The sequence below is a fragment of the Anopheles arabiensis genome, chromosome 2, assembly GCF_016920715.1.
Source record: "Anopheles arabiensis isolate DONGOLA chromosome 2, AaraD3, whole genome shotgun sequence".
Classification (NCBI taxonomy): Eukaryota; Metazoa; Arthropoda; class Insecta; order Diptera; family Culicidae; genus Anopheles; species Anopheles arabiensis.
Genome location: NC_053517.1, coordinates 106,709,946 through 106,727,018, shown reverse-complemented (window position 1 = coordinate 106,727,018; position 17,073 = coordinate 106,709,946). Strand labels below are relative to the sequence as shown.

The window sequence follows — 17,073 nt, the reverse complement described above, 5'->3', positions numbered from 1 at the left end:
AGGGTGTAACCATCAACGTGTGATGGTTTTTGAACGTTTTTGTGCTCTTTTTTGTTCATCCTTTTTTGATTGGCACGTGGTTCTTCTTAAACCTCAAATCAGCTAAACATTGCATGATTATGTTTTTTTCGTTTCCATTACAGGGGTTTTCCAGGGGTTCTCATAGTTGTGCGACACACCCTTCACGCTTTCTTATTGGAAGTGAATTTCACATGTTGGAAATTGGGCTCTATGGTATCCTTTTTGGACAGGCGCCTTGTGAATTCCTATTGGATTTGTCCAACAAGGGTACTATAGAGTACAATTCCCATTACATTTAGTTCATGTTCGCATAAGAAAGAGTCAATAACGTGTCCCCACAGCCATGAGAACTCCTGGAAAGCCTTGTAAAACCACACTGATACGTCCTTTTTGGTCTGGAAACCTGTTCCCCCCGCATCTTATTAATAGACATATCATTTGGATCATCTCAAGTGTGTTTGTGTGTTTAACCATAAACTTGCATGTTTTCTCAGCTGCATGTCGACCTATCTGCTCTGTTTCCTTTATAGTACTTATCCATCCACTTTGTGGTAAATGTGAGTCAAACAATTGTTGTGACAATGCACCGTCGCCTTACTGTGTGGCTGTGACCTGCTTTGTGTGAATCCTTTGTATCAAGGAAAGGAGGAAAAAACATCGCAGCGCGTTAGCTTTTGACTTGAAGTCTGATTTTGAGTGAAAAATGATCCTTTTTAGATCGTTTGTTCGCCACTAAGGGGGGGGGGGGATATTTATTTCCGTCCGTTTGCAATTTTCATGACGGCAGCTGTGTAATTGTTTTCCCCCAGGAGATGACGTCACGCCGCGCGAGCAGGCGTTTTACTTCGCAGTGAACCCAAATACTATTGCATTTCTTTTTCGTTTATTTTACTCTTTCTCTTCTTTTCTTTCCGCCACGTTTGCACGCATAAAACTACACGCATGAACACATACAACAAATCACATCAACACACACACATACACACACATTTTGCATGATGCACTCAATCAATCGGGAATCGCGAAATTCAAACGCGGTTCGTGCCGTGAATCATCACATTTGCTTTTAAACAAACAAACAATCAAACAAAAAACTCAACACACGACGACACCACACACTTGCTGCGCGCCTTGCTGCACAACACCACGCACTCTGCAAAAAATGATATTGTTGTATGCGGTTGTTATCCTCTGTGTGGGGGGAAAAAACCCTTTATTCTTTGTGCGGGATGAAACAACAGATCCCTCGACACTGCAAGTATCGAAGAAGGTCAAACTGTTCTCGGGCGGATGCGTAACCGTCAAGGGCGGTGGTGGTGAGGATGGAGCTGACCAGCTAACGGCAGTAGCGGCGCTCGCGAACGGTACCGCCAACCAGCTGCCGGCGGTGCGGCGCAGGAAAACGCTACTAAAGGTGCGCACGATCGGCAAGCTCGCGATGCCCAAGTTTCTAAACGATAGCAACAATAACGTTTCCGTTCGGCAGCAGCAGCAGCAGCAGCACCAGGAGCAGCAGCAGTGCAATGGAAACGGATCGACCAACGGCACTGGATCGGAGGGAGAAACGGACCTGCTGCTGCAGCACATCGTGCCGAAGGTGGATCGGATACGCCGCAAGTTTATGAGCATCCCGTCGACGACGACAACCACCTTCCTGAACAGTACGGAGAACGGTGTGCAAAGTCCAACCCAGGGAGGCCATGGGGATGATGCGAGCGATGGCAGCGACTCGAACGTGGACTCCGGCAAGGAGAACAACTACGACAGCGGGGTGGAGAACATGAACGGTCCGAGCCGGCCATCGCTCGGTAGCGGCAGCTCGAACGTGCTAGCACTGAAGCGCAACTTCCTCAACAGCTCGAACCGATCGAAAGTGACCACAACGGCACCGCACAAGGAAAAGGATCCTGCGCTGGACGTTTCCACCGAGCTGGACGGTGTGGTGACGAAGGGCAAGGTGTCACGGCTTGCCAACCAATGGAACCGGCTGCGCATGACGCTCGACGTGTCGTCGATATTGAAAGCGCCCGGCACGACGTTTGACACACCGCCCTCGCCCACCGGGCGCATTGGCAACGGGCTGGCGGCCGAGCGCGAATGCGAAAGCCTACCGATTGGCTGTGGCGAGATGGAACGGTCGTACAATCTGGACTCGTCGCTCGAGCGGTCGCAGAGCACGCATCACAACAGCACGTCGCAGCAACAGTTTTCCCGCAGCTTTACGCGCAAATCCAACGGCAGCTCGCGGTTTGCGCTGGTCGAGGATCGGTTCGCGAAGTACTTTGGCTGCAAGGCTGGTGGGCAAAGCTCACCGGCGGCTACTGCGGCGCAGCCTGTAAGCGGGAAATCGATGATGGTGACACGGAACAGTTCGGTGCGGGAGCCTAACACACCGACCAATAATGGGACGGCAGGCAAGCAGCAGTCACGGCGGCGTAGCCAATCGATGCCGAAGGAATCGTTACTGCTCGAGCAGCGGCTGGAAACGTTGATCAGCACGATCGCTGCGAACGGTTGGGATGGCAAGTGTACCGTCGGCGGCGTACAGCCCGTGCAAACGGTCGAGGAGCTGAACCTTACCACCGAAGATCTGTCCATGGCGGACACGGAGTTCGATAAGCTGTTTATAGGTGTGTGTATGTTGGGATGCAAGGGGAAAGCAGATAACAATAGCTAGACATTGCTAGCTTGAAAAATTTTATGAAAAGTCTAAAAGGAGTATAAAAGTAGCATTATCTGTGGATCGGAACCATTTGCTGTTTACGTATAAGCAGAAATCCTCTTGACGAGTGTAGCGCCCTCTATTGAGTGGTACTCGAAGTACGCCCTTTCTCATTTCGAGCAGTTTGCTCGGTATTGAAAATTCATTCAACACGTGTTTTAAATTAAATTTAACGGTTTTATTCCACATTCAATTGAAATTTCAATGAGTTTTAATGTCGGATAATGCAACTTTTTCTTCCTTTCGTGACTGATATTAATGACATTATGCTGATCGTACTTTTTTTCCTTCCCTTTTCCCCATTTCGTCGAAGGTTGTTGTAGATGAGCTAGAGAGGAGCTAAAATTGAATCCTTTTTTTACTGTAATTTGTACTATGAAGAAACTTGTAAGCTTTTACCCTAGCAAACCACAATTATGTAAGCGTGTAAATGTGTGTTAGTGTGTGTTAGTGCGCGTATTTGTAAGATAAGTTTTTTAAGCAAGTTAAGACCACTATACCAATACTAAGTCGTCAACGAAGTGCAATGAAGATCAAAGTCAAGAGTGAAGCAAAAAAGAGAGGCGAAAAAATCGAAAAGCAAAACAATGATCTTGCCAAGATGAACATTCAACACGTGCGGTGTGGACAATGGCACCGAAAAGATCTCACTAGGCATTCCAAAAGAAGAGACAAATTGTGAAACAAACTAGGAATCTATTGGGAAGAGAAGTGACGAAAGAAGTGATACGAACAGTGTGATTATGTACGAGCCGTTCATCCATGTTTCGTTGCGCTCGTTGCCTGCTCATCAGCCAGTAGTGTCCTGCATGCGTGAACGATCCTTCCCACACACTCTCTCTCTCGATAGCTGCACACTTTCCTGCCTCATCCTGCACACATGCAGCAAGCACAACCCAGCATGCAATCTTGTCTTGTTGTCGCATGCCTTGCAGTCCGATCCTTGCCTTCACCATGCTATTCCTTGCGCTGTAAAGAAGCAAGCACGCCATCGTGACCCCCAAAAGCCAAGATGATTAGTGCGCACCGCGCCTGGTACGTTTCGATTTTACATTTATTTGTTTTCCTTCCGTTTCCGTCCTTGTGTTACGTTCACGAATTAACTAAGGGTTACTTTACAAACACGCTGGTCTTGGGAGGTATGGTGGGTGGGTGGGTGGGTGGGTGTGTGTGTGTTTACGTTTCTATTTCCTGTGCTTGGCGGGCACACGCGGGGTTCGTCGTCTGTTACGGAAGATTCTTTCCTGCGCGCGTTTTCAGGTGATGGTGTGGTGTGTGAGGGGGAAAATAGATGCCCCCCTGTCCTGTGTGTTTATACATTTCGCTTTGGTTGTGGTGGATCTCGGCTGGGGGTGGTGAATCTGCTTCGAACATAACCTATACCTGCAATAAGCAACTGTGGTGTGTTGGTGTGTGTGGCGCACAGCTGCTTACGCTTTGGATAACGCAAACATTCGCCCGCTTTTGGTGGTATTGTTGTGTGGCATTGTGTGTGTGTTTTTATGTTTCTGTGTATATGTTCCCGTGTGTGTGTATGCTTTGTTGCAAAACGTGTTCGCTGTTTTATGTTTTACTCCCCAATTCTAAATAAACTCCAATTTGTATAGGAAACTAATCGCTAGACAACACTAATCACATGGTTGCGCTATGTTGTTCTATGTTTTATCACCCCTTCATACCCTTAATATTGTGTGTGTCTTAAATCATGTGTTTTTGTTTTCTTTTAATGGCTACAGTTTCATTTAACGCTAACATTTTTACCAACACTTCGACCCGACAAGGCACCTGTTTGTTATGTGTTAACTGGAGACTTCTTTCTGCAGCATTTCAACTAATTTAAATCGTTTCCCCCCCCCCCCCCTGCAGAGCAAATGAGTCCCCGCAAACCGCCGACGGCGTACCTGCCGCCGAACGCCCAGAAGCTCCCGTTCATGGCGGAGCTGAAGGGCGGCATCCTCAAGTCAAAGTCCGGCTGCGTCGGGCTGTTTCCGGCCGATCTGAACTCGGAGCTAAAGTCGCGCCTGAAAAAGTCCACCCACTCGGCGGTGAGCAACCTGAAGAAGTCGACCACCGTGTCCAGCATCGAGGCGGCGGCACCAGCACCACCGACGGTGCGATCGTCCTCCGAGTCGGAGGAGGAGGATGACGACGACGAGGACGGTGTGGCGCCGGGCAAGAATCTCGCCAAGATGCTGCGCAACGTGTCGAACACGGCCAACAACAGTGGGGCATCGCAGCCACCGCCACCGTCGTACATACCGCTGCCGATTCCGGCCTTCCCGCGTACGTTCGCGGGCAGTGACGCCGATGGCGGTAACGCCCTCAACCGGGAGCTGCTGTCGATCAACAAGAATCCGGCCGTCGCTAGGCGCCGTCGTCAGAATGAAGGGTAAGTGTTGCCTTTTTTAATCCAAAATTTCGTCTTGTTTGATCATCTGCTTCACACTGAATTATGTATGACTGCGGCCTCAATATTCATAAGTCAGCGATTAAAGGCTGGCCGCCCGCCTCTGGTTCGTGTTACGCAAAAACGACACAAATGCTCACCCAGCATGACTTGAAATGGTCTCCCCCGCTCCCCCTGCAATACGCACAAGCCCTTTTAAACTTAAATGTCACTGAAGAGAGGCTCGCACACAGTAGTGAAGTTCTTTTTTGTTTTGTTAGGAAGGGTAGATGGGCCGTCCTTAAGGCACGCAACGAAGCATAAGATTACGATTATGATGTTGCTGTTGCTGCTGTTGATGATGATGGTGCTTTTTACCTTTTCCATCTCCCCTTCCGTCTGAGTTCATATGTTCAGAGCAAGTGCATATCAACTCGCCTCAACCCCATTCCCAACACGCTTTCTTTCGCTTGACCGTAGAAGGATTATTCTTCTCCCCCACCCCGTTTTGTTGTTTTGTCTCGGAAGCACTCGAGCATGGCGTCCGATATGATTCGGCAGTGAAGTGGCAAGATGTGTGTGTATATATGCTACTCGTATTCCGTATCCGCTCGCGCAGGGTGGTCGTAAAGCCTCCTCTTTTACTGCTGCATCGCGTGGGGCAATGTTGAAATGTGGAGGCGTCTTCTGCTTCGCGAGGCACAAAATTGGGCAATTTCTTTTGCGCTGCGCTGCTCTCCGCCGTGTGTGGAATGGATTTGAGTGAAAACATATTCCCCATGCTACTTCTCTCTCCCCCCCCCTTCGAAAAACCGGTCCGACCTTGGAGCAGGAGACACTGTCATTGATGCCCACCATACGTCACGATGATGGGTGATGTACGAAAACATGATGCGGTACACGGTGTGTGCATGCATTATGGCAAATTTCTTCCTTCCTTCCTCTCTACCCCCCTCTCTTGATCGTGGTCATTTGAGATGAGATCTTGCGTCGAAGAGGAGAGGAGCAGGTGTGTTAATTACACAAGCCGTAGCAAGAGCATTGAAGGCCAATGGGTAATATATCTACATCGTGTGCGTTTGCTCTGGTCTCACTAGGCTTTGAAGGTTTCACTTTCCTTTTTTTCCCATTCCAGTCGGCCAGAAGCTGGCAGGGTCAAAGGGATGGGGGGAAGGCCTTCTGTACAGAACTGGTTGGGTGGCGGGTTTGTTGTCTCGGTCCGTATCTCGGCTGGGAGGCTTGTGTAGACGACAGGTTTTGTAAGATTGCCAATCGCCGTCCGAAGGTGGTCATTATCAAACCGATCGCCAACATCAGGGAGAGGTACATCGTTTTGTCATTAAATGGTGTGCGACTAATAGCTGCGAAGGAAAGGGAGCAGGAAGAAGCTAGTTAGATGGAGGAGAAAGGTGTTTGATGTCTTTTGTTTGATGGTGTTTCATTCATAAACTTGTTATACATTTTGGTCAACAAAAAACCAATTCTTGGGTTAAATATGATGGTGAGATAAAATTAGGATTCATTTTATCCGTCTCGGGTTGTATCATGGGCTGTGGTAGCAGAACAAGGAGAGAAGATTACCTAAAGTGTCTCCTTCGCATCTCGCGTTGATGACATTCTCTCTCTGTCTCAAATGTTGACTGTAAACTTCTCTCTCGTGTTTTGCACTATGGGCCCTATCATGAGAATAAAGCGTTTAATATCGGGAATAGAAAGGGTTTAATTTTTAATTGGCGAAGTATTGTAAGGCTTCAAGAGCTCTTCAAATAACGAGAATTACGTTATGAATCATATAGGGAGATAAATGAAATTATCTTATAAGTAACTGTCCCGCCGCCTCATAGACCGGTTTCAAATTTACACACGCCGCGGTAAACTCAGTGAGAGAGCGCGAATGAGAGAGCGGACCACAGCAGGCGGCATGGCCCGAGCATAACAAAAACCAACCCTCCCGTCGCTGCGGTGTGTTTGTAGCAGCATAAACGCGGCAGTGCTGATGGTGGTGCATACGAAACGATCAGTTTCTCTCTTACTCCCAAAGCGTACAGACGCGCTCGTCGCTACCGGGACCGTATTAGCGTGTGTCGCGTCATTTTCGCCCTGTGTGTTTGTGTTTGATAATTCGCTAACAGTGCTGTGTTGTGCCCTGTTTGTTTTTCGACAAACAAACCAAACAAGGTGATTGAAGCACACACTCACACACACAGCCAAACGGGACAGATTTGAGTGTAGTTAAACCTTGAAAAGCAGAACGATTGATACCCCGAAATGATGTCAGCTGTTCTGTGGAGAACACAGACAGAGGAGAGGGCCACGCTGAAAGTGTGTGTTTGCCTTTTACGTGATGCCCTTTTCCGCGTGTGTGCCTGTGTGTGCGAGTATTGTTGTATTTAGATGGCGACAGACAGAAGGGGGAGGAGGGCATAAAGCGTCGCAATTTGCAAATGTTTGCGAGATCGTGCCCCACGACCCAGTTCTATGTGGTGTTGTTACCCCATTGACTGGGAGGGAGTTGTTTGCGTGTGTTGTGTTGGCATCGAAAACGAAAGTATAAACAGTGGGACCCAGTGGAGTTGCATCCATGTTCGTGTGTGTGTATAAATGCATTTTTGCGATGCAACTCCGTGGAGATGGCCTCTTGGCAGCTTCGGAGTGAACGTTCGATCTTGTGGGCCAAACCAAAATGCTGAAAGTTTTGTGTGTAATGCTGCTGGACGGCAAAAAGGGCGCGCACTGTACACCGCTGTTGTTTCCTCCCGTAGTCTCCCGGTTTCCGCTTGGGGTCACGTTCGTGATGGAAATGTAGACGAAAAGAAATGGGGGAAAAAGTATACAACAAACCGGTCGCTTCTTGATCGTGTCGTGTTCGTCGTCTGCTGCCTCTTTCGTGCGCTAGAAGAGAAGGTTATAGCCCTTCTTGTGCCCCTTTTTTTAAGGGGATAGGGCATCATCTTCATTCTTCTTCTTCTGGTTTGGTGTGTGTGTTAGTTTGAAGTAAGCAGGGCGAAAGGGACACAGCGAAAGGAACAAAAACAAAACAAACGCCCAAACAGAGGTCTGAAATGATCGAAACGAAATGATCTTCAAAAAACGAACGAGGAGTTTGTGTTGGAAAAGAATTCATCTTTGTAGATAGTATTTTTTACGCTCATCTCTTGTGTGTGAGTGTGCGTGTCTATTGTGGAGGAAGCACACGTTGAGTTTGGTTCGTTTGAATGGAGTTTGGGCAGGCATCGATCATTGACCGTCTCGTAGGTGTTGTTTTCTAGTGTTCGCTCACTGCCTCCCACCTTCGACCGGCCGACTTGAGAAGAGTGTTTGAAGAGACATTAACATCTTCCCTACGTTGTAGAGAAGAGGGTGTCTTTCTGCTCGCAACCCATTCACGGCTACACGCTTCTGTGGAGCTGGCGGCGGTATTCATGCACCCTGTGTCGCCTGTTTTGCCCCGAAAGGGTCGCCTCGGGCAGGAACTAATCAAGCGCCCGCGGGCAGCAAACGCTGTGACTTAACTTTTTATCCATCATCGCGGCGGACACAAACCGCGCGTGCGTCTGCGCGATCGCATCTTGGAATCCCACAGACCCGACAATAACCAGCCCGTTTGGTGTGTTTATGTTTTTCGTATGTTTCCCCCTTCTTTTTCACGTTGGACGCCTCGGGGACGCCCTTCTTAATGTGTTGCGGGGACATGATGAAGACAAATGGGCGGCGGTTTGCAGTACAGTTTGTAGAGTATTGTTACGTTACGCATTTGTGTTGCCTTTTATTTCCTGTGTGTGTATAATTGTGTGTTATTTCTCATCATTAGAAAGTAGACGACGCTTGCAAAGATGTAAGATTCGAGCAGTATTATCAGTTAGTTGCACCATCTGCCAGTGCAAGCAAGAACCATCCCATCACATCTGATGGTTTGGAGGACGCTGAATAGAAGACGATTAGCTGCTGTTTGCAAGGGATCTATCGTTTACGTCCAACTCTAGGCTTCGTTCCAGTTCCGCGATAAGAAGTTTGAGGTTTAAGCGCGCACGTGCGTTTGTAGCTGCGCAGTTTATTGCAACTGTGTTTCTCACATCTGCCTTTTCCCTTTCCCCGGTTTTTTGTTTGTTTCGTTTGTCGTCCACCCATGTGGCGCAGATAGCCAGCCGCCCCTTTGGCGCAGAGAGATAGCTGGTACAGCGCGCGTTCGATGCGTTTTTCGAGCGTTTCGGTGTGTGTGTGCGTCTCAGGAAGTGGGTAAAGGCGAAAGGAAACAGTCCAGTGAGTGTGTGTGTGTTGTGTGTGCTTGTGTAGATCATAAAGAACCGGTGTAATCTTCAGAGCAAAAGAGAAAAAGAAAGAATTGCAATTCCCGTGCAGACAACGAACGGGCCAGGCCAGGCCAAAGCAAGGTTCGTCCTTATCGTCCAGGTGTGTGCCGTGGCCGCACCTTCAGGCAGATATCGGTTGTGTTTGTGCCTGTGTTGGTGAAGACAGCAAGTTCAAAGCAAATGTTGCACTTTTTCCCTGTCCCTTTTGGTGCGTAAGAGAAGGGATACGGAGGAAAGAAGGTCATATTGCAAACGCTATTTGGTACGCTACCTGGTGCGGTGCAGTGAAATCCATCTGGAGCTGCAATCAGTTTCTGTACGGTCGATACGTTTCTCGAATCGAAGAAAAAACCATTGAGACATCAGGTACGTTTCGTTCATATCTCAAACCACCAAGCTAGACACTTTGTAGACGGGCAGCAGGGAGAGTTAGGGAGAGTTCCAATAAAAAACACGACTCTATTACTCATGCTTCCCATTCGTAATCGGTTTTGAGCGATAACTGTGAGAGCAAGATAAAACGCCACTGATAACTCCGGTAGCTGGTTTGGCATACAGACGACGAAACGCAAGAAGCATTGATCGATGATTAATTGCTACCTGAAGAAGAAGGTGTGTGCTGTCTGAGAGGATTTGCTGACGAGTCTTATTCTGAGATCTTGTTTAAATCTCAGATAATACTGCAAGAACATGTGTTCCGCTGTAGGATTGCGAATAAGGGAGATCCGAAAATTGAGTCCCGAAAAACGGCGTCTGCATCCGCACACAGCTCTACCCTCTACCCCTGACATTGACCTACGGAGATTTGCCTTTGTGTGCAATCATCAGCATCATTTAAAGCAAAGCATTTCCCTTTCCCCATAGACGAGGGGAGAAAATTTAGGGAACTGCGCATAGCAACATGAAATTCACCCTCCGAAATTCACTGAACAACACATTAAAGCGCACAACTACACAAAGATCTCTCACAATCGAATTTTCCGGTCTGGTCGCGTTGCGAAGGGACGAACGACCTCTTTCTCTCTCTGTCTTCCTCTCTGTACGTGGTACGTTGGTGGAATATTTTAAGAAATATTTAACTATTTGCCAGACACAGAGCAGAGCGCGACACGACACGCCACGCTCTTTTTTTGTTTAAATCTTCGCCTCATCGGGTGTGTTGTTTGGGTTTTGGGTTGTTGGCGAAAGACCGGAAACCGGCGTGACAACAGTCCCCGGGACGAGATAGCGCGAACCATTTTCTTCCTGCACGCGCCTTTTGGGTAGGTGTGGAAGATGGAAAGCGCAGCCGAAAAAGGGATGTTTTGTCTGTAGCGTGGGTTTGTATGCATGTGTGTGTTTGGTTGCACTGCACGAATTTTCAAACAATTCAACCCCGCTCGACAGAGGGGACTGGGTTGAGTGCAAGGGAACATTTTCCAGTTCCCGGTTTGAAGCGTTTCAAGCAATGGCAGTCGGCCCCTGAATGTAGACACCCATAGACGAGACGAGCCCCCTCAGTGTGATGTCGTTTACAGGCCAACTTCATACACATACACAGCAGTCATTGTCGTTCGGCTTCTACCGTCCAGCCATTGTTTTTGCTGTGCTGTCGTAGTTCTCGATGGAAAAGTCACGTAGAAAGATAAACTCTGGTACAAAAAAGGCCCCCAGAGCGGACACAACTCCACGCAGCAGCAGCGCACAGTGATTGTCGTCCTTTTGGGGGTTTGGCGCCGCTGTTGTCGATGTGCGGAAAAGGCGTGTGTAGCGCGCTCTGATGGGGGGTAAAGGTATTATGATATTATCTTCATTACCGTTCATCAAGCTTTGACTGATCCGGCCCGGCTTGTGTCCGCTAATCAAGGAAAAAGCATTTCCAGAGATATGCGTAAACGGAAAAGGGTCCCCGGTTCGTTTTTTTTTTAGACCTAGCACGGCAACTCCACAATGGTTTGGTCCCGGAATGTGGGAGGGAATGGGAAGGATTCGTTTGAAAATTGGATACCGAAATTAGTGCGCTTTGGGTGGAGGGTTTGGTGGAGTTCACACATTCCGTAAATGAGTTTTTCATGGTTGCTGCGCCATTCATTGAGGACTTTAGCAAGCGAATGTTGGTAAGGCCTATGAAATCCGTTCGTATTAGCAGTCGAATTATCGGTTCGGGGGAAATAGACTCCGGACCGAGGGTGTGCTCTCTGCAGTCAATAAACGGTGAAACATTTCATGGCCAAAATCCCACAGTTACATCGAATCTCTAATCTCTGCAGTACACTGCACTACCACATTACGTTGAGATCTCGATGCATCTCTTTTTGCGCTGCAATTGCAACTCGCCACAGTGTTGGGTGTGAAAACATTCCTTTCCCTGATCAAAATGTCACCGAAACTGAACCGAAAACGGCGTGCATTAGGCTTTAGGCGAAAATAGTTTGTGCGGAGCCAGAAGTTGAAGCAGACGAGAGCAGTAGAACTGTCTCGTCGTGCAGCGTGTCGTGTCGATGCTGCTGTGCTTCTTGCGAAAAGAATGTTTGGCATCGGTTCAACGGCAGCAACAGAGGCGAATTTGTTGCAGCCCCGGTTGGGCGGATTATTTTAAGCTCAGATGCTCTCGCCGGGTCTCACTTGCTGCGTGCGAGATTGTATGCTAAACTAGATCGCAAACGATTGAACTCGATCGAGAAATTTTGGTGTGCGTCTTCGAGGTTTGCTTCATTAGCTGCGGAGGGGGATATCTTAATGGGTGCTCTGCACAAAAAAAAGCATCACATCCGGTGCTTCTGCTGTAGAAAAAACCATTCACTTGCCACTTGCTACAAAATATATGTACAAATGGCGCATCCCACAAAACCACAGGATGTCCACAAACGACTACGACGACGACGACGACGACGAGTGTACATTTATGGGGGGAAGATCTGCAAGAACATGGTGCTGCCTGATTTGGAACCGGTTCCAAACCACCAACGCTACCACACACCGCTGCCGGTGCAGGTTGTTGTCTGGCCACACGGTGGGCTCTCTCGCCCGAAAATGGCAAACCTGTTTCATCGATGGTGTTTTATATGTTTTCAAATCCCTCACCGTCCGTTAGCGCGAGGTTTGGACGCTGGCCCGTGGGCCTCTGGTTAGCCTCTAACCTGCTGGTGCAAAATTCCATGCTCTACCCCTGCGGCCAGTGGCCAGACTGGCGAGACCCAGGCAATGCTGGAAACCAGTTTTGGATGAGTAAGCGAAACCGCGAGCGACACAGACACAGATTTAGGGAGTGGAGAGCGCAGAAGTTGCGCAAAACACTGAGTGCAGCAGCGTGGTTGGATTTGTTGTTGCGCCCGTGGTGGGTTGATCTGGAGGAGGAGAAGGTCTGGCTAGTCTTGGTCGTAGGCAATAATAGAACGTACCGTGGGCAGCCGTCTTACGATCGATCCCAAGTCTCTCGGTAGACCAAGCGCCGAAAAAACTGAACCAGTCAAAGGCACAGTCATATAATCATCGCCTTTCCCACAACAACTTGGTGGCCAACGTTACGCAGTCTGAAGGGATTCGACAACTTCTCAACCCTCTCAGTACAACCATGCGATGCAGACATTAAGGAGTGCCGGCTTATACCCTGCAAGTACCTCGTGTTTTTACACTGAAGGTAACATGTGTACGGCGCAGTGTATCGCCATGCTACGTTAGATTGAAAGGCTAGCCGATGGTGGTTAATACGCTTAATTTAAAATTCATAAAACTTAATTAGCGTTTCCTAAGGCTTGCACGGGGCATGATGTTTCGAGACAGATTGGGGGGAGGCGAGCAATTTATTGCATTTTCGCAGGCATTATTATGTGTGGAGGCTTAGTTTTAGTTGTTTGCAATAGTAACTTCAAGGTTGTTGTTATTTTGTGGAGCAGTGGAACGTTCGTTTTGTGACGCTCTTCGTTGAGAGTAAAAGTTGAATTATAGTGGGGTTGTATTTCGGAGGTCGTCCAACAAAAAAGGGGCTTTAAGTTTTAAGCCAAAATCCTAAGAAGCACGTTCTTGTGATTACGCCTTCAAAATCATGATCTGCGTATTGCTAAGCACGTAATTGTATTTCGATTAGCCTTTCCAAAACTAGTCGTAATTCTATCGATGGAAAATCATTTACCGCATTCTCTATATGCACACCCAACAAACAAATTCTAGCACGTACGACGGCCGCCTTCGAGATCTTTATCCACACCCGTGTTAGCTAGCAATTTTCATCTCCGCCAAGTCAGCACAACAACTATCGTCGACATCTACATCGTCATCATCATCGACACCATCACACAGAATGCCACTTCGTGACCGAATGATATGCCACAAATGAATATTACCGCATTGGAAGCGCACATGCATGCCCACACACACACACACAGTAAACGAACGAAACGGTTTTGTGTGATAATGTGCATAATCTCAACCGTCTTCCTCGTCGATGGTTACTGACAACTGGGAAAGGGGATGTAATGATTTCAACGATAAAATACCATTCTAATGGGCCTCTGACTGTGCAGGGCAGAGTACAATAGAAAGCGTGGAATATTGAATTCGAATGCATGCTAATCGGGTGGATGGTCACATTTCCCACTTTTCCTCTTCTCCGACATCGTCAGGATCGTCTAAATTTCTCTCCGGCAAGCGTTTAAGTATTCCAAAGTCGTGCCGACACGAGCACGAGCGCGGGAATGGGATCGAAGTATAACCGTTTGGGACGAGGTGTCGGTGAAAATATATTATACCCAGGTGAGCTTCTCTCCTGATACTCCTTTGAGAGGAATAAAACCTTGCTCTGGTACTTCCAATAGAACCGTCAGCAATGTCTTCTGATCCGATTGTGTGTGTGTCTGTGGGTTGTCGGTACGCCAGAGCCAAATTCTTCGGCGGTTTCGGCTTGATTACCGTCATAATTCATGTCTGGCTGGTGTCTCGTGAGAGTGAGAGACTACAAAGACCGAATAATAAAAGGAATCCATTCCATCTCGCCAAGTGCGCACCGTGACCGTGGACCGGATTCCGGGTTGTGCCATTGTGTTGTGGGATTGGATTGGAAATGAACGCAGGTGGGCAATGAGGCAAGATCATGCCACACAGCTATTGTTCCTGTTGGAGTTTGAGTATTTATTTGTAAGCACCAGTGTACCTACTACTGCCTTTGAGTAGACGAATTCTTTCAGACGGGACCTTAAAGTGAGGGCGAGCAATAGAGTGTTGGAGAGTTGTGAGTGGAGTGAGCAATATCTTTTCGTTGACTTTCAAATTCAAGAATCGGATCGAACGGTGGCGCTCTCAAGCATGAATTCCCATTTGCATAGTGCACTAGGCACAAGCCATTCGTTTCGTAGGTTCAGCACACCTGCTCCTCGGTTGTGCACAAAACATGGCGACGAACGTCAAGATAGGAGGGTGCAGCAGAAGTAGCACCACCAGTAGCACAATGAATGAGTGCGACGTGTTCTGTTAGACGAGGCGGCAGCGGTGGTGAGCAGAGCAACGTCGAAGATTTTCCGCGCCGACTGGTTTGCGCGCTAGACGCGCAAAGCGCACATTCTGGTTGCTCACGGGACCGTGAAGGTAGAAGAAATATTTGCACCTTCAATTTCCGGGTTTTGGCGGGTAGAAAGGAGAGAGAGAGAGAAGCATTTCGAAAGGCGCAATTGTAACAACTTTTCAGATATAAAAAAGTGGTTGGTTGTTATTTCTTGTGGCGGTGGGTTCTTGGGATTTTCGCGATCTTAGATGGATGTCGTTAAATCTTCGTTCAACAATTTGTTTGGATCGATGTTTCTTTTTCATTGGTCTCTTGAGGCACTGTTTGGCAGTTTTTCTTTGCAAAAAGAAGTGAACGTTGGTATATGTGGTGGGGAGCACTGAATGTCGCAAAAGTGGATTAATTAGTGGAATTGAGCTCGATAGCGCAGGAATAGTCAAGACTCTTGTACATAACCCTAATTTACTCCCCCTGGCCAATGCGGTTTGGGAGGAGAACTCGATTGGTTGCATCAATTGAACGTTGTTAGGAAAGAAGTTGAACGTCGTCTGCTCGTAGTGTCGTAGTTGCAATAAGTTGTGCCTGACGAACGAAAAAGGTTGGCAAAGACATGAGATCGATATGGAGTAACAGACAATTGAAGGAACGCGCGGCCCCACAACTAATTGCTATCGACAGTGGCCCTTAATTGAAGACGTCTGTTCTTCTCGATTTCTTTCCATTAATACTCGATCAGCAGAGGGGGAGTGTACGATGTCACTGAGCGAGTGTGTGTGGCTCATCGGTGGCGAATGCAACCTTCACTTTCCTTCCGATCCGTACGAGATCCGGTTTCAATGTCTCTAATCAGCAAAGGGCTAGGGCTAAGAAGCGAGAGACAGAGAGAGAGAAAGAGAGAGACGCATGCTTGCACTTGTGGAAGGGAACACACAAGGGCATACGTAAGGGCCCCAGCTGTGTATCGGCATTTGTTGCAGCTGTGTTCTGTGAACCCAGACGACGGATGGGGAACGATAGAAACGAGTTTTCTTGGCTCGATTCTAACTTTCCACATAACAGTGGGGGGGGGGGAGACCCCTTTGGGGGAGTGAAGGGTTTGATGGTTCCGTACCGTTCGCGAGTCATGCTGATGGAATTTAATGCCGTGGGAATTAAAAGGAAAAAAAGACGGACCTAACGTACCGTGAGCAGTGTGGAAGCGGGAATTAGTCGCTGTGTGTATTGCCTGTCAAATACCTCCGGCTCTAGTTGAGTTTCCGTTTTCCACATCGCACAACAGCTCACGTTTCTTCGTTGTGTATCGTTTATTTCTCCTCTTCTTCTTCTTCATGATGATTGACAAAACCTGAATCGTATCGGGCTGGAATCATCTTTATACTTGTCATGAAACAGTTAAATTTTGATTGGTTTGGAACTGCACGGAAGTTGGCACGTCGTAATACATCACCAACCAAGTGTAAAAGCAGAGAGAGAGAGAGAGAGAGAAAGGGAGAGCATCGATTGATTCCTCCCAGCAAAGTGCGTGTGTTTTGTAAATTGAATCGAATCAAACGACACACACACAACTCACCGTAACATGATCCCGGGCTCAAGTTACAGCAGCAGCAGCAGCAGCCCCAGCGACTGAACGCATTCCAAAAAGATTAAAAAACACACGCAATCAATATGTTGAATGGAGGATGAGGGAGAGTGCGCTGGATCAATTTCTTGTGGCGGATATGCTCGCGGGATGTGTATGTCTATCTTCACACTTAATCTTACCCCAAGGCCAACTGGCGCAATCGCTTATAGGCAGCTCCCCACATAAGCAGCATAAGAGCTCTTCCTTATGCTTTAGGTTCTCCCGTCTTCGGCCCGTCGTAGTGTGTGATGTAACTTGAACGGGTTTTTTTTTTCTTCTTCTGTGTGTGTCTGGAGATTGGAGCACAGAGTTGGATCGTTGGATCATTGGGAGGATCGCGGAAGAGGCCAAATGTATGTGTAACAGATGTGCTCGTTGCAGTGAACCACATCTATCACAATTGGTTCGATTTTTGAGTGGAAACAGTTTGATCGAAACCAGACGCGTTTGGCGGTTGTGTAATGGGGATGATTATGCACGAAGATATCTTGTAAGAACTCCTCCAATTTCGTGGGTTTGATTGAGTGAGTGGGTGAA

The 17,073-nt window shown here is 47.9% G+C and overlaps 1 protein-coding gene across 13 annotated transcripts in view; it reads left to right on the top strand.

Moving 5' to 3' along the window:
* Positions 1 to 17,073, top strand: part of LOC120908831 (supervillin) — a 192,768-nt gene that overhangs the window by 145,383 nt on the left and 30,312 nt on the right. For 7 of the 13 annotated variants that reach the window (XM_040320260.1, XM_040320259.1, XM_040320258.1 and 4 more), the window contains 2 exons: positions 1,263 to 2,651; positions 4,610 to 5,132. In XM_040320260.1, the coding sequence (XP_040176194.1) occupies positions 1,263 to 2,651; positions 4,610 to 5,132 (1,912 nt within the window). Of the gene's footprint in view, positions 1 to 1,262; positions 2,652 to 3,086; positions 3,779 to 4,609; positions 5,133 to 7,187; positions 7,308 to 17,073 lie in introns of those variants that run through there. The other 6 variants (XM_040320264.1, XM_040320263.1, XM_040320262.1 and 3 more) reach the window with 6 other exon arrangements.